This window comes from Saccopteryx leptura, chromosome X, assembly GCF_036850995.1.
Source record: "Saccopteryx leptura isolate mSacLep1 chromosome X, mSacLep1_pri_phased_curated, whole genome shotgun sequence".
Taxonomy (NCBI): Eukaryota; Metazoa; Chordata; class Mammalia; order Chiroptera; family Emballonuridae; genus Saccopteryx; species Saccopteryx leptura.
The window spans coordinates 15,966,169-15,983,860 of record NC_089516.1 but is presented as its reverse complement, the minus strand read 5'-3'; the positions used below and the strand labels follow the sequence as shown (position 1 = coordinate 15,983,860).

General features: G+C 47.2%; 1 protein-coding gene across 2 annotated transcripts in view; it reads right to left on the bottom strand.

The window, feature by feature from the left end:
• PTCHD1 (patched domain containing 1) overlaps positions 1–10,362 on the bottom strand; it is a 59,373-nt gene extending 49,011 nt beyond the window's left edge. For both annotated transcript variants that reach the window (XM_066357285.1, XM_066357286.1), the window contains exon 1: positions 9,762–10,362. In XM_066357285.1, the coding sequence (XP_066213382.1) occupies positions 9,762–10,112 (351 nt within the window). In that variant the 5' untranslated portion in view covers positions 10,113–10,362. The remainder of the gene's footprint in view (positions 1–9,761) is intronic.
• Positions 10,363–17,692: the final 7,330 nt, after the last annotated feature.

Below are 17,692 nucleotides of genomic sequence, written 5' to 3'. Positions count from 1 at the left end.
GCTAGTTGACCAATTTGTGGGGCCCATGGAAGAATGGACAAAGGAATATCACCTTCAATGCTGAGAAATTAGTACATCTAGTGTTTCCATTAAACTTACTGGAGATACACCAATTTTTGTGCCAGTATCATTTTTTAAGTTCACCTCTAAGCACAAATCTTTCTATTAACATGGGCTCTGTCTTAAGGAGAATGAGGCTCAATAATAACATCAGGATGGTGAACATTGATGGTACAGCTGGAAAAACTTTGATTTTTAACAAAATGTGTCTCATGTTCACATTTTGAGTATGGTTGTGGCCAAAGTTTTGAGGCTTGACTTTATGCAAATAAGGACATAGGTAAAGGAGCACTGACTTCGAGGGTGCACCCTAGGGACTGCAGAGCACTCCGCCCTCCCACAGGGGAATGGATCAGTGGAGTCTGAGGTCAAGTTGACGAATTTCCAGACTGTAATGGGTGGTCAGGTGTTTCGTTTTCTAAGAGTTTCTCCTCATGTAGAGTAAATATTAGGTTATCTAGAAGCAGAATGGATGCCTAATTGCTTATCATCAAGTTTGGAAGCCAGTTTACCAAGGATTAAAAAATGAAGAAAGATCGAAAGAAATCACATGGTCATACTACCAGACAAAATTACATTTGACCAGAGTAAATCAATAGGGAAGGGAGAGAACATTTCCATCCTATAAGCCATCGACCACCAACAATTTATTAAGCACCTACTATATACTATACCTATGCTAAGTTCTAGGAGAGATTTGGGAGTATGAGACATTGTTCCTATGCTTGAAGAGCTTATGGTCTTGCTGGAGAAACTATCATGGGACAATACTGCAAATTATATAATAGTGTAGAGCTAAGCATTCAAGAAGATGGTTACAACTGAAAGCCAGATGGACTTAAGGGAGGGAAGAAGCCATTTTGGGAAGGCCTCTTAAAGTAGGAGACATGAGTTTGACGTCACAGTACGAAGTGAATGCATTTATAGAGAGAAGAATAACAAAAGAAGATGTGTAAAATGACTATCTTTATCTTTTGTTACCTTTCAGATGAAAAACATCAAGAATCATATGATTTCACTCATATGTGGGATATAAAGCTGAAAGCAACAAATGATCAAATAAAGACAAACAAAAACTTATAGACACAGACAACAGTATGATGGTTACCAGAGTGAAAGAGGGGGTAGGTAGTCAACGGGGACCTGTAGACTTCTCTTGAATTCATAACGGCCAGGTGGTCAGCATACTCAAATGTGGGGGGCTGGCATAGAAAACCACATCCTGGTGGTGTCCAGACCCTGTCTGGAATCATCTTTACCACTGTTCGGTGACAAACTGAAAATGGAAGTTGCTTATCAAATTCAAGAAAAAACCAACAGCTATACTGGATCATTCTTGCCTATCAGCTTCACGGACCTGGAGTCATGGCCATCTGTTGAGTGAAGGGATGAACATCCCCTAGGAATGTGGGTCCTCAACCTCTAGGTGCAGAACTCAAGGTGGGTGTAAGACCCTTTGAGCAGGTGCTCTCTGGTCCCGCCCATACTCTCTCAGCTGACACTCACTGCTACATGCCAAGGGCACTCACTTGCTGGAACCCCGGCAGCTTTTTTGCCTGAGCCCTTACATAAAACAACAACAACGATTCTGATGATAGAGGCACATAGCACCTGGAATTACCAGATATTTATAAATATTTAATGCTCCTGGATGCAGGTGGATCAACTAATGATGGCTGGAGAGTTGGGGAATATATATCCAGCTTTTTTGCCCCCAGTTGGGATCACTGGACACAGCATCTCCCAGAGTTCCTCAGTGAGCCCGAGTCCTGGGTGCCCACAGTGGACACTTGCTTGAGAATACCCCCTTGATTGGCTTCCTGCTGCTTCCTCCTTCACGTCCTCACTTCCTTACGGTGTTGTCAGACATTACCTCCCAGGGGAACGCTTGCATTCAAATCCTCGCCTTGACTGCACGTGGAGCCCACAAGTGAAACCTAAAGTAGAAAACCTAACAATGGGCATCTTCCAAAATACCAGAAACAATAGTCTCAAGAGGATTTCTTAGAGAGAGACGCAATAAAAATAGCTCCCCAACTCCCTCATTGCCTCCTTCTGTTCAAAATCTGAATTCTAAAGTTGAAGGCAGGACATTATTCAGGGATTTCCATATGAAATAACAACTGGTGTTGATTTCCTTTTTTATTTCTTCCCCCTTTTAAAGGTTAGAGATTACTCACCCCCCCTGCTGGTCATTAAATCAGTCTGGCAAGATTCCTCAGAAGTTCTGTGGCCTTCCGGGCATGTGACGACAACACAGGCAGGGCTGCAGACAGGCCTGCTAGCTGTAATGTGCTACCGAGCAGGTGACTTTAAAGGTCTGCTCCAAGCCTATCTCAAGTATCACTTGGGGCTCACACTGAGCCCCAAAGTCAGGTACCAGAGGGCATATCCCACAAAGTCAAAGTTGATTGGATCCCCGGTGCCCTGTATCTCTCTAGCTCCTGGGCCAAGGCATGCTGCAACGCCCCAGGCAGGAAACCAATCATTTTCCCCCCTTCTCTTTCTTTTAGTTCTCAGAAAACCAATCATTTCTTCTTTTAAAAAAGAAGTCACATAAAATTTTATTTGTGGGTGTTAGTCAGTGCAACTTGAAAAATTTGGTACTCTCAGAGTACATAGCAATGGCCAGGATCAGTGTCATCAACTTAAACTGCTTCAGTTGCTCAAAGGGATTTTTTGTTCTACTACATACACAGTATTTAATTCTAATATATATGGAATTATTTTTGAATTTTAAATATTTTTAAAAACACATATGTCCAAAAGCCCTCACTGAAGTACATATACATGCACATATTTACTGAAAGAATATCCTCCTCCTTGCTTTAGAAAGCTGTTATTTCACCTACATTTCTTTTTTTATTGATTTTAATTTGTGTTTACATAGATTCTAGTGTTGCCCCAAATGCATCCCCCCTCCCCCATGTTCCCCTCAACATCTCCCTTGCCCCCCTCTCCCCTCTTACTTCTGTTTCTCTTAGTTCTCAGGAGTCACCAGTTACCATATTTCCCCATGTATAAGACTCTCTCATGAATAAGATGCACCTTAATTTGAGGGCTCAAAATTTGAAAAAAAATGTGTTACCTAAAGTTATTGAACTCAAGTTTTATTCATCATAAAATTTATACAGCTCCTCATCAAGTGTGAAAAAGTGGGAAATGCAAGTTATGAATCTACAACCACTGTATAAGACGCACCCAGTTTATAGACCCCAAATTTTTCAAAAAATGTGCATCTTATACATGGGGAAATACTGTGATTGTTCAGCTGTTTTGTGAGCTTTGTAAGTCTGGTGAACTTCGAGTGGTTCCTTTTTTGTGTGTGTTAACTTAAGAAACAAAACCACCCTTCTCTAACCCTACAAAAGCATCTATCAGGATACTATGGAGTCATGGAAAGGTCAGGCTTCTGCTCACGCGACAGCTTTGTGTTTAAATTTCAGGTTTAATGAGCAGTTCACCCGAACTTGGTCCCAGATGCTTATCTGCATGGGGAGGTAAACATTGTTCCCCAAATCTTAAAGCAGATGAGCAAGGTGGGCACGTGAGGCTACTAGTCAAACGAAATGTGCTCAGAAATCGGACAGCACTAGAATAATATTTGGGTTATTTGGATATATGTCCTATGAAGTGAAAGAAGAATGAAAAGCAATGTTGATCTCTTTTTAAATTTCCCCTAGTGCAAAGATAAAGTGCAAAACCCACATGCTGTATAAACAAAACTAATATAATATTGAATGTCAACTGTAATTGAAAACAACACAAAACGTTAAAGGCCCAGCGGATGCACCAATGCTGCCCTTTCGCGCCTGGGTGCGAGCTTTTCTAACAATATCTGCCACTCAGAAGACTCACCAGGGCAATGGACTGCCCCAGGTGTCAGAGCACCTGTCACCAGGCGGAGCATCCTGAGATGCTAAGAGCAGACTCCACATCAGCATTTGCAGAGATGACCTTTAAGATGCCTTCCAGACCCAAGGGCCTCTGATTCCCTGTTCCTTGGAGGCAAGTTCTTTTGACGTTTTATGTTCAGAAGGGCAAAGAGCTGGGCTAGGCAACAAGGTGTTGCCTCCCACCTCCTTGGCAGGCCAGCACTCAGAGTAGGGTCTCAGTGTCAGGAAAAGCCCGGACGAGAGGGTGACGGCTACAGACTGATGGTCAGACCTGCTGACAATGGGCACTCTGACAGTCTCAAGGCCAGGGTCAGCTCGGCAGCTTTGCTGTTCTAGCAGTTTGGCTGCATTCAGTTTCTTGGGTTCCTCTAGACCGGGGCTCAGACCATAAAGGACAGAGCTCTAGAAGACAGAAAGATAATGGCTTCTTGGGGAAGGTCACGGTGGCAAATTCGGTTTCTGCCCAACTGCCCAAAAGAGCATTTCTGCAGAGGTAGTAGTATTTGTTCCCAAAAAGTTCTATAAGATTTTGGCATTTTTTCATTTTACATAATCAATGCAGCTGCAGAAAAAAAAATCCTAATACAACAGAAGAAACACACAAATGAACCCCTTCAAGCAGGGTTTGGGGCCAGGACATTCTTTGCTATGGTGAGGGGGACTGTCGGTGCACACCAGGTGGCTAACAGCACCCATGATCTCCATGCATCACCAGTTACCACAATCAGAGATGTCTCCAACCACTGCCAAATGTCCCCTGGAGGGCACAATCGCCCCTGGTTGAGAACCACTACCCCAGAGTTTTAACAGTATTCACTTCCTGAAAATGCTCTAATAAGGAATACAGCATAGCAACTTCTTTATATAAAGGACTAAAGAGTAAAGATGTTTGCCTTTGATGGCCACATTCATCTCTGCCTGATAGTCTTTCTGTTTTTGTTTTGATACATTTCTTTAAAAAAAAAGTAAAACCTTCTCAGCTTGAAAATGGGCCAGAATATGCCGATCCTTATACTCTCCAGAAAGAAAGGGTGCTGATTCCCATAATGGTAGAAAGTGCTGAGATCGTCTTTGGAAAAGCTGGGATCTTGATCCAGCTACCAGGTCTTCGTGACCCTGAGCTAGCAATTATTCTGCCCTACTTGGAAAAGCGGAATGAAATAATTCCCACTTAAGTTCTATTAGTCTCGTTTGGCAACAAAATGCTCCTTCATGTATTTAAACACTAAAACGTTTAAATAAAAGAGCAACTCACTGTTTGAACGAAATGAGGTTCCCTGGAAGTGGGAGGATGCCTGAAGAACAGCAATGTGTCCCTTTCTTTCCCTTGGTTTGAAAACACTGATCCTACAAGAGTCCTCGGAAGAAGAGGGCCTTGGGCAAAGGAAATGCCCCTAAAACTGAAATAAGTTTTGAAGTGACTACAGAGATGAAAAGAGAAAGAAAAGTGTGTCTTGGGAAAAGAGAAGGCTGGAAACTGCTTGTAAAGTTGCAAAAAAAAATGCTATTTTGAAAATACATTTTAAAGTGGTCTCTATGGAATTTTCTTTACCCACCACATAAGGATCTGAGGAACCCAGGGCAGATCCATCCGGCAAGTGTTTATTGAGGGCCCACTATGCGCCAGGGACTGTGTGGCACTGGACTTGAAGCCACCTGAACCCGGCCAGTGGACAGCACTCAAACATGAAGTTGCCACTTTCAATCATCCAGAGATTTGTTTCCCCAGTAAAATATTTGATCTTTCTATCTTTGTATATTGCCGGTTACAAATGTATGCTTTCCTTTGGGCACTTAAGAGTTCTCATATAGGGTGGGGCAAAAGTAGGTTTACAGTTGTGAGTATGCAGAACAGAGTTTATTCCTGTATTATTTATTCATTATTGTATTATTTTTTTCTTTTTTTTATTTATTCATTTTAGAGAGGAGAGGGAGAGACAGAGAGAGAGAGAGAGAGAGAGAGAGAGAGAGAGAGAGGAGAGGCAGAGAGAGAGAGAGAGAGAGAGGAGAGGCAGAGAGAGAGAAGGGGGGAGGAGCTGGAAGCATCAACTCCCATATGAGCCTTGACCAGGCAAACCCAGGGTTTCGAACCAGTGACCTCAGCATTTCTAGGTTGACGCTTTATCCACTGCACCACCACAGGTCAGGCATTATTGTATTATTTTCCACACGAACAACTCTAAACCTACTTTTGCCCCATCCAGTATGTGGAGTTTCATTGACACCAGGAAGAATCAGTCAAAAGAATGTGTCTATGATCCAGTTAGCACTGTTAGAACAATGCTGTGGGAAGAACACGAGACTCTGATTGAACATACTTCATCTGGATAACAAAAATGCACATTTTAATCATTCAAGTAGTTTATCATATGAGAGGCAGTAGCTTATAGTGAAAAGAACACTGTGCTGGGAGTTAAAAACCCTAGACCTCTGTCCTGGTTCTGTCTTTGACTTTTTTCCATGAACAAGTCAGTTAATTTTTAAAGAGCAGTTTTCTCATCTGTAAAATAGGATCACAGTACTTTCCTGCCTATCCTGAAACATTTACTATATTTAAACCTACTGTATGTTTACTTTGTATAAAGTGTTATAAAGGTGAGAGCATTATTGTAAGGACTGGGTTAACCTGGTTCTTCAGTCTCCACAGATGATTCTGGAATAAATCAAATACTGTCTTACGCACAGCCTGGATCAATTATCAACAAAACCTTCTTACACTTCATTTGAAGTGATTAAGAGAAACCACATCTATAAAAGCTTGTGAGACACTCCCCAGAAATTTGCTCTGAGAGAAACATCATGGATTTTCTGTTAAAATATGTTAATGAGCTAAATGTAATCATCTAGTGAAATAAATTTTGAAGATCAACATTTATTTTGAAAGGTTCGGAAATGAATGGTTGCTCCCTTACCAGCCCCCCCACTTTCGCCATCAGCCCCCCCCCCGTTTCAGTGGGAGCACACTGCCCGGGAGAGTCGCCCCTCTTACAGTGTGGGGTCAAATTCTATGCTGCAGAGTCCGACTATGACAGTCATGTCCCTTGCCCGAGTTTGAGAAAGCTCTCCCAAACCAGACCAGCTTGGGTTTTCAAATGTGGATTCTTTCTTTTTGGGATACTCTCAATTATATTTAAAAACATCAACTGGGCTTTTCTTGCTTGTCATTATCCTATCCCAGTCTAATTTTTGGTCATAAAGTAGCTGGACTGCTATCCCAAGAAGGACTTCCTTCATTGAATAGGCACTACCAAGAGCATGGAGGAGTCAGGGACACAACCCCGTAAGTCACTCCCTCTAGTTTTGTGGAGGGGGCTGAGAAAGCCTGCAGCCCTGCCCATGCTGTGCCCACTTCACTCCTAAGGCGACACCATACACCAGACAGGGGCGGGCTGGTGTTGTGTGCAATGTTAACTGTCAGCACTATCCCTGACGCCAGCAACAAAGTATCAGAATAACACTGGGAAGGGCAGCACCAGTGACTCTCACTCCTAACACCTTTTGTAAAGGACAAGTCTTCATCATGTCTCTAATGGAAAAAAAAAAAAAAAAAAGAAAAAAAATCAGTGCTCATTCTCACTTTACATTACCATGACTACTGAAGGTCCGTTTTGCTGTCCCCTGGCTCCATACCTACCAAACATAGGGGTCGGATGTAGAAAGAAAAAAAATGGATACAGATAATCAAAGGTAATCACGTCAGTGTCATAAGCCTGGGTTTTTATAAGCTGTATGCATTCATTTGACCAGAGAGCCAAGAAATGAGCTCTGACCACTATTCGCCTGGGTTTTCATTTTCCCCGGAGAACTAGAACATGAAAATCCATCCCATTTCTGAAAACAATTCACTGACAAGACGGCTGTCCTTTAAAGCTTCCTTTAGACTTAGAGGCAAAGCCAGCCTCCCCCTCTCTCCAACTTTCTCTTATAATACGGTTTTCTCTTGAACAGATTCGAATCAAATAGGAAAGAAACAAGCCAGCTGAAAAGACATCTGATGTGCCTGTTGATGTGTCATTAACCTTGAGGGTGAATGTAACTGGTGATTGTCACTCACAGGGACCTGAGGGTTGGTTGGGGTGGGGGTTGGGAGGGAGAGCCGGTGAAAACATCCCTCAGGAGGAGGAAATACAAAGAGAAACATCCTTTAGTAGATAGCTCATCTATCAAAACATGGGGCAGCTTTCAACTGTCAGACTGGCTAAATTATAGTTTCCTTAAACCTGTGATGAAACTACTATGTGTTTTCTTGAGAAAGCATTTGGAGCAGTATTTGTCTGTGTGCCAAAACGTGTTCACTGAGGTACTGGGAGAAACGCTTTGCTGTCGGAAGTATAATCATGACAGAAGCAAACATCTCGGGATTAACGTTACTAAGGTTCTGTGATGAGTATGTGTGATATGTGTGCCATTAAACACAGCACGAGCCATCCACCGTGGGAACGTTCTAATTCCACTGAGTCCTTAGTCAGGTTCCCTTCATTACTAGCTGCCGACTGGTAACATGTAAAGGAGCAGAGGGAGGGAGGCTAGCTTGCCTCTAGGGAGAAAGGGTTCCCTGTAGAGAAAGGAGAAGGAAAGAGTTCCCCAGGTTCACTGCCCAACTCCTATCGGGATAACAAGGCTAGCAATCCAAGCAGCCTCCATCCCAGCTCTAGCCAGAGACCACACAAAAGCAGCACCCGTCTGCCCCAGGACCCGTGTGGGACTGAGTCCATCTGCCCTGCCCAGAGCAGCACCTTCAGAAAACAAGCCACACAATCCCCCCAGGGACTTGCATGGAACATTCTCACCTATTTTTGCTTTTCTCTCCCAAGGTCTTTACTTTTCCATGCCTAGTCCTCACTCCTCTGCTTTCCTTAGGAACTTCCTGAAAGTTATCTCCGTGAACCTCACTTTTCACACCGAATTGCCACCTCGGGCTGTGGGCACACCCTGTTCCCGCCGGAGCCGCCCTCCGACCAGCTGTCGGCTTCCCTGCGCGCTCCTCGGGGCCGCCGCGCAGCCTGGCGGCTGCCCTCGCCCTCTGGCGTCTGCCCCTCACTCTGCTGCCCAAGTGCAGCCAAATAAAAGTGCATCGATTCGACCCCTCTTCTCCCAAAGAAGTTTTTGCATTTCGGAGGAGAGGCGACACTGGGAAAGATGAAATGACTGTCAGTGACAAGCATCCCTGCCCACCCTGGGAGACAGAGATGGCTCCCTCGCTCCCGGGGAGAGGGCACGGCAGCCCCGGCCCTTGTCGGGGACCACACTTGTGTCTGGGTGAGCGGGAGGCATTTCCTCACCATCCCGGGTCCCATGCCTCTGCCCCTGGCAGCCCCTCCAAACAGCCTTTCCCAAACACTCCGGGTCTAGAGGGGAGAGAAGAGGAATGGAGAGGAGTCTCTGACCCCCCCCCCCCCCATGCATAGTATTTTGTTTCTAACTAGCAGGACTTTCTAGAACGTATTTTCTTGTTCTGCTCCTTCCTGGCTCAGTTACCCCCAAACCTCCGCGCCCCCAAAACCTTTGCAACCAAAACAAGCGAACCGTCCACAGCACCCTGGCCGCCGCCGCCCCAACTGTTGCAGCAGCTGCCTGGGTGGCGACGACGGCGGCGAGCGCAGGGCCGGCTCGGACCCGGACGCTCCCGCCCGGGAGGCTGGGAGGCTCCGGGCGGCCTCCGAGGGGTGCCCGGTGCAGGGGAGCCCCTGCGGCAGCCGCCTGGGATGGGGCAGGCGGCGCTCTCAGCCCGGACCCTGCGTACAGCCGGTCGGGCCGCCGCGGCAGCGGCGCCGGCAGGGGCTGCCCGGCCCGCCCCCCTCTCACCTTTAAGATCAGGTCGGTGTGGTGCTGGTCCAGCATGTTGGCTTTCTGGAAGGAGGTGACGATGACCCGGCCGTAGCGCCCGGGCGTCTGCAGGTCCGAGTAGAGCCGGTGCTTGGAGCGGTTGACCGGGAAGAGGCTGTTAACGAGGTTGCGCTCGATCTTGGCGAGGCTGTGCTGGGGCGCCAGCAGGTGCTCCACGCTCTCCTCCACCTGGTAGCGGCTGAAGCTGGCGCCGAGCAGGATGGAGATGAGCACCGGCGCCGAGGCGAAGAAGACCGGGTGACTGGCAATGAAGTGGCCGAGCCGGGAGAAACACGTCCGCAAGCCCCTGTGCAGAACCTGCCGCAGCATCCTAGAGCAGAGCGGGCGCGGGAGGAGGGCGAGGCGCACGCTCGGCGCGGGCTCGGGCGGCGGCGGCGGCGGCGGCGGCGGTAGTGGCGCCCGCGGTGGCGACGGCGGCGGCGGCGGCGGCGGCGGCGAAGGCGAGACCCTGAGCTCTCCCGGAGCCGCGGCACCACCATCGGGGAGTTCCGCGCCGCGCCTCGGGAGGGTCCCCTCGGGCTGGAGACACGCCCTCCTGCCCGCGGCCGCGCCGGCCCGGAGAGCCCCCCAGCTTGGCGGCCTCCGCGCCGCCCCCACCCCGCCCTACCCCGTGCGCCCTCCCCGCCCTCCGCCGCCTCCCCGCCCGAGGGGCTCCGCGCGGCCGGGCTGCGTCCCGGCTCAGCGCGGAAGGGGCCCGGGGCAGCCCTCGCGGCGCGTCATGACCCCACTCACCCGACCCCCAAGGCCAACGCCGGGGCGGCGTGGGGAGCGGCGGCGGCGCTATCGCGGGGAGACTCTGCGCGCCAGCCTAGGAACACGAGGACAGAGAATTCCAGGCTACACCCAGTCCCTTCTCCTCCCCAGGCTCCCCTCCCCCTGCCCGCCGCTCACGCCTTCTCCTCCCCTGTATCCTCCGGGGAGACCCAGAGATGAATAAAGAAATGCCCCCAAATTTCCCAACAAAAAGTAAAGAGTTCTCCCGGGGGGCGTCGGGCGGACCCGCTCAGAGCCGAGTCTCCCTCAGAGGCGGAAAAGAGGCGGCTGAAGACTGCGTGCGCCCTGGCTCTCGCCGAGCTCAGGTGGTGGCGCGCACTGGCTGGTGCGGAGAGGGGGTGGGGAGCGAAGACGCTCGAACGTGGAAATCACGCCTCCTCTTAAGTAAGAGCCATTTAAAATATCCCCAACACTGCAGCTTCCTGGGACCAGGAGGTCCGGGTGTGCGCCTGGCGCGTCCACCCAAAAGGCCCCGTGGAGAATCTTTATACTAGCCCTCCTTCAGGTCGCTCCAGACAGATCAGGGGTGGCTGCTTCTGCCGCGCGCCCTCAATCTCCCTACCCCGTCCCCCAGCAATAAAAGTGCAGATAAGGATGGTCAGTCGCTGGAGCCGCGCGTTGCCAGAGCTCCGGTGCTCTCGGACTCTAGGCTCTCCGCCCTGTCAACTCCTCCTCCTTCTGATTCTCCTCCTCCTCTTCCTCCTCCTCCCTCCCCACTCTGTCGTCACAGGCGGGTCTGGGGGACCCGGTGCGGCGGGGCTGGAGCGGGCGCCCCTGCGGGCGTAGAGTGTTTGTGAACAGCTGGTCAGAGAGTCGGGAGCATCACTCCCCTTCCCTCCCCCCACCCCTACCCCACCCCTCCCTCTCCTCCTCCAATGCACGCGTGTGGGGAGTGGGGGACACCTTAGCTCAGACCTGGAGACAAACTGGTTTCCGAGCGTACCCAGCCGCAGGGAGCGCGGGGGAGCCCGGGGGAGCCGAGGGCTCGGTAAAGTTGGGCGTGTACGTGTGTGCGCTAGCCCTGAGCTAGCCGGCAGCCCCTGTGGTGCCCCTCGAACTCCCCCTCCAGAGAATCCCCTGAGAAGGCGGGCTCCGGCCTCGGGCCCGGGATAGACCTGCAGCGGCGGGAACAGCCATGCACAGGTACAATTTAGCACCTTTCGTTGCGCGCTCCAAGTCCTGGGGTTCATCCACTGCAGCGCAGACCGATCAGGATCTTGGAGTGTGAGCCACTGAGCCGCTCAGTCCGGCTCCGGGGGTGGGGACTGGGGCGTGGCTGGGGGTCCCCAGGTTTCCCTCCCCTAGTGCTCGGCCTTTGCATTTCAAGCCTCTGGTCGCACCCGCTTGGCCTCCTAGGGCCAAGGGTCAAGCCAGAGGCGGCTGCGAATAGAGGCGCGGTCCCTGGGCAGTGGCCCGTACTACTGAGCATGGACATGCATATTAATCAAAGCTGAAGGAAGATAGAATGGGGCAAAGAGGAGGAAGAGGAGGGGGCCGAAGAGAGGGAGAGTGAAATGGGTGGGAGAACGCGACTCAGGGTTGTATTACTCCCCGATGCCAAGAGGCCCTGCACTTCTCAAACTGAACTTGGGAACTTGCACGTTGGAAACAGGAAATCGTGGGCTGGGAAACCCTCCTTTTTTGGTTTCTCTCTTCCCTTCCCCCACACCAGACCCTCCTACCGACATTCCCTCAGCAACACCTGAGACTGCTGCGCCGCCCTGCCCGGGGCTGCAACTGCTCTGCTCTGCCTGCGCTCCCAGGGTCCTGCTACACATCCCTAGTCTCATCCACTTTCTCTGCTCGCCTTCGCTATGCTCCGCACCGCTCACGGCTTCCAAGGGCCCCCCTCGGGCACCCAGGTTCTCCAGCAGCTTCAGCCAACATCTGCCCCGCGCCGCTCCGTATTGCTTTCCCCAGGAGGTACCTATGGGAGGGGCTAGAAATTCCCCTGCTACACTCCAACTGTGCCCTTCCCCCGAGCGTTCATTCCTGCTTGCGGATACGCCGCTGCTCTGCAGCGCTTTGCTGATTCACGATGATCGCGGAGGGAAAAGCCTCATTAACTTGTGCCCCTGCAAGCGGCGAGGCGAGCGCGAGCGGCTGCTGGGGCTCACGCTTTGGGAAAGCGCCCAGCACTGCGCAGCCCAGGTGCTAAACCGCCGGGTGGCTGCCCTGCGAGGCGCTCCGCGGTGCCGACCGAAAGCCCGGGGGCGGGGCGGGGTGGGGGAGCGGCGGCCGTGGGGATGCTCGGAGCCCAGCTCTCCGCGGCCGAGCCGGCGGCAGCTGCTGGGTGGGCACCCCTCAGGAGGTCTGGAGTCGGTCTGGGCGCGAGCAGAGACTTTCCTGTGCCCGGCTGCCTGCGCAGAGGCAGAAGTCAGAGAAGGGAAACCAGTCCACAGGTCTCTTTGGGAGCCTTTAACTTTTCGGCGAAGCTCTTTTTATTCTCAAGTTTGTCCCACCAAATGGTTCCCTTCTAACCTGGGTTCCCTCTCAACCCTGCAACTTCCGGCCTTTGGATGTTAGCCTTCAGGCTGTGAAGCGCGGGCGTCCCTTCTCTGCGCTGGGGCCGGGTCTCAGAGCCGGAGAGACCCAGCGTGGCCGGGCGGCCCGGGTGGGAGTGCTGTCCTCCCACTTGGAAAGGGCCTTTCCTTTGAGGCAGAAGCATTTGCTTCTAGTCCTCCTAACTCTTCCTAATTGTCCTTATGTATATAGTTGAAGAAACTTCAACCCTGCCTGCTTTAACTCAGAGACGCCCAATGGCCTGAGTTGATCATTCTGCCACTTTTATTGCGGGCGGTCCAGTTAGTATTGTCAAAGTTGAGTTGGAGCAAGAGAGAGAAGAGAGAGGGTCTTGTCTCCTCCTGAGTTTTCTCCTCTCTTGGTTGGATGTTCGGGGGAGCATTGTCACCATCAAAGACTTGAGTTTGCATTTGGGGCAATGACCTTGGGGACAGAGCGTCCATCAGTACATCCATAAATTATTCTTTTTTTCTGATTCAAAATTAAGACATAGCAATTGTAGAAAACTTTTTAAAAAAAAATAACAAGAAAAAGAAGGAAACAAAAAGACACCCATATATCTGTACTCCTACTACCTTTCAAAGGTAATCCCTGTTGGTAAGTTATTGTGCATCTGGACAACATAATGTAGAGATTAGGACCATTGGTTCCATAGCCATTAAGTTGAGTCCTTTCTCTGCTACTTACAAACTGTGATGCCTTGCCTAAGTAACTTGACCTCTTTATGCCACGCTCTTCTCTTCTGGAAAATGGCAACAATAATAGTATCTATGCCATAGAGTTGTGGTTAGGATTAAATAGGTTAAAAGTTGTAAGGCACTTAACACACAGACTGGAATATCACAAAAGCCTAGTAAATGATATTTGTTATAATTCTAGTTTTTTCTGAATATGTGTGTATGAAAAAAAGTCAGTGCCTGCCACGCGGAAACTGGCTTGGTACTGTCAGCTGGGACTTGGTGTTGGTAACGGCTGCCCTGTGACTCTATGCTTTCGGGGTCTCCTATTGAACCAAACCCATTTCCTATCACACTGATGTCAGATAAGGTCATTCTGTAACTGTGATGGATCCAGACAGTTACATTCAGATAATTCATAATCATGCCTGAACACAGAGAAAACATGAACCTTCTTCAAAACACAAAAATGACCAAACATGTCCCTAGCCTGGCTAACATGAGTGACTATTGTGGTTTAAAAAAGCTCGGTCTAGTCTTTCCTCCCTCTAGATAAAGATTTATTTAGGCAGCCAATCATAAAACTACCCCTGTATCCTGAAAGTAGCCAATGCAGAGCAAGCCCCACTGCCTTAAACCTTCCTTTAAATCACTTAACGCAAGCCCAGATCCTATAAGTCCCATCTAACACCTTATTGAGACACCTCTCAGTTCTCTATGGTGTGTGTTCTTTGCTGCAACAAAAAATAAACCCAGCTGTTCAATTATTGGTGTGTTCTCAGTGCTTTTTGGCAGGACGGCTTTGGCAATGTATATAAAATGTTTATATATATAAATATCTATATATATAATTTTTTTGCCAAAATTGAGGATCATAATAAATATTCTGTTTGGCAGCCATTTTTTCCCATTAAATAGATCATGAGCATTTTCTCATGTCAATTAATATTACCATTAAACATTTGAATAGTTGCATAGAATTCAATCATATGGCTGAAACTTCATTTATTTAACTCATATCATATTATTGGACATTTATTTTTTAAAATTTTAAAAAATTTTTTTACTAATATAAATAACACTGAGTTTAACATTCTGTACCAAAACCTCTGACTGCATCTTTATTTTCATAGGATCAAATATCCACTGCTACATTTCCCCCCACCACTACATTTTAAAGAGACTGCTCCTAACAGATGCCTTTCTAATTATTGTTAAATGATAAGGGACAAAGGCATTCCTTCACAGGGATAAAATTTGTTGATAAAAATAAATGAAGTGTTCCCATTTGAGGGAGATTTCTATCATCTGTTACATTTGGAATCAGCCTGTTGGCTCAATCTCGCTCAGAGAGGCCAAACAGATTGATCATGGTCTGGAGGGACTTGGGGCTCAAAAGCTTATACGGCTTGACAAAGTTAGAAACAAGGGTCTGCTCTTGTCTAACAAGTTTGTCAAGGATTACCTTCCAATAACCCCACCATCATTTTCTGCCTGAGAAACAAAAAAATATTTTCATGCATACATTTTATATCTAAACAGGTCTATGCCAACTATGAAATGACTATGCATAGCAGAATCATGCGAAGGGTATTTGGGTGGCTGCAGTTGAGGGTGGCACTTAGTATAGTGTTTTATCATTACTTTATACTTTCCTGATCTTAACAACACTGAAATATTTCTAAAAATGCTAAGTGTTTCTATTCTAAAAGATCTATACTGCTCACAAAAATTAGGGGATATTTCAAAATAAATATGAAGTGATAAAAAAGAAGCATTTGATTTCTTTACTAAACAAGAACATCAGAAAAGCAAGCGACAAGTCAAAAAAAGTTGTTTGATTTGCAAATGAGATGTAAAACCAACTTTTATTCCATTGGTGAAAATGCACCATACAAAAGGCTGAAAGTACTAGAGTATCTGCACGTTCCCTGATCCCCTAGTTTCTGTAAGCAGTTTCTATAAGATCTCTTGGAGAATAGCAACATGTGCAGGGAAGGCAAAAGTATAGCAGAGATTATCCTTTCCTAGTAGGGAACCTCCCCTGACAACTGTCAACATTACCTTGAGTGGGGATGTTTCCATGAAATGTCTACTGAGACTCAGCCCTGTTTTGACCAAGAGGCTGTTTTATGCATAGCAACACTATATGCCCGTAATCTTATCCAAACGGAGGCCACTGGAGGTAGTTTAAACTTGCTGTTGAAGAGAGAACACATGCGCGACAAACCTTAATAGGCTGCTTAAGGTAAAGAGACACTCTGTTATGTGTAGATGATTCCTACTCAAAAGTGTGCTGATTAGATACCTGAGTCTTTTGGGATATTCTGCTGACTCAGTAGGCTTTCAATACCATCACGAATCTCTTAGAAGAATGATCCAGCCTGGTGTAAGGAAAAAAGTAATGCAAAATCATTTCTCTGAATAAATGTAAGACTCAGGGCTAAGAGAGGTATATTTCATACATTGATTCAGGGAGAAACCTTTTGGAACACACTGTCTTGGTGTCTGTTTCTCCTAACAGAAAGCATGAGTTTACCTTTTCTCTGCTTTTCAAAATCCTTCCATTTTTCAAGGTTCTCTTAAAATCTTAGCTCACATATCTCATAAGCTTTCTCTGAGAGCCATACCAACATTGATTAATTTAACCCTAGTGAGCAGCCACTATTATTTGAATTCTTCCAGTGAGCAAGTTCCTACTGTAGTCCACAATTAGGAGAAGTTGAGCAAGGGATTCCCTACTCTCAAGGAATTTGTAGTCTAATAAGGCTGACTGGATTGGCTGGTGATTATAAGCCCAAGTAAAGGAAATGCTGAAGGAGGGGTCACAACAATGTGTGGAAGCTCAAAAAAGGCATAGATACCTGGTTGGTCTCTAGTCTTAAAATATTTTTAGCCTAGAGTTAACATCTTGCTGTTTTGGGTGTCTTTGTTACGTAATGTTTTCTACACTGCTCACAAAAATGAGGGGATCAGGGAACGTGCAGTTACTCCAGTACTTTCAGTCTTTTGTATAGTGCATTTTCACCAATGGAATAAAAGTTGGTTTTGCATCTTATTTGCATAATCAAACAACTTTCTTTGACTTATCGTTTGCTTATCTGATGTTTTTGTTTAATAAAAAAGTCAAATGCTTCTTTTTTTATCGCTTCATATTTATATTGAAATATCCCCTAAATTTTGTGAGCAGTATATATATGATTTATAAAATATATGATATGTAAATATTACATATCAGTTTTTTGATAGCCTTTTGATCACTGGGGCAGACTGGTTGAGGTCCCTTTCTCCCTTCCCTTGGGAATTACTGAGTAATGCCACTTTCTATTAAACTAAGTGCAACTGAGGGTTTTCATTAAGTTAAACTAGCTTTTCTTCCACTGCATCTAAATGAGGGGAGTTTAGGTGCAGTGTTCCGTTTCAGCACCAGGGACAGATCCATCTAAATCTAGTTACTCCTCCCCTTCCTGCCCCCATCACTTAGATTTAGAGAAATTTTAGAGTTAAAGAGGTTATTTAAACTAATATAATCCAGGGGGTTAATCATCTTTACTTAATCCAGGACAATTAAAATGGAAAGAAATTTTAGATTAGTGGATTACTAGATCCAGTATGTTCATATTTAAAATTGTGCCCACTACTTTTTATGCCCTTGTGATATGTTTGTGTGGGGCGGAAGACATTTAAAGGTAAATGTTAGAACTGACTTTAAAATATAGTCACTTGAATTTTAGTAGCAATTGTGCCGAAGACTCAGAGGAATGATAGAAAAGGGGGAAAAGAACGTTTTTCTGTGCTAAGTTTAGCCCTAGGCACTTTCAAGTATCTTGGCTCATGTAATTTGCAAAATTTCTCTGTAGGCTATTGAGTATTGTCAAACCCATTTTAAAGAGAGGAAACTGAGGATTAAGGAGA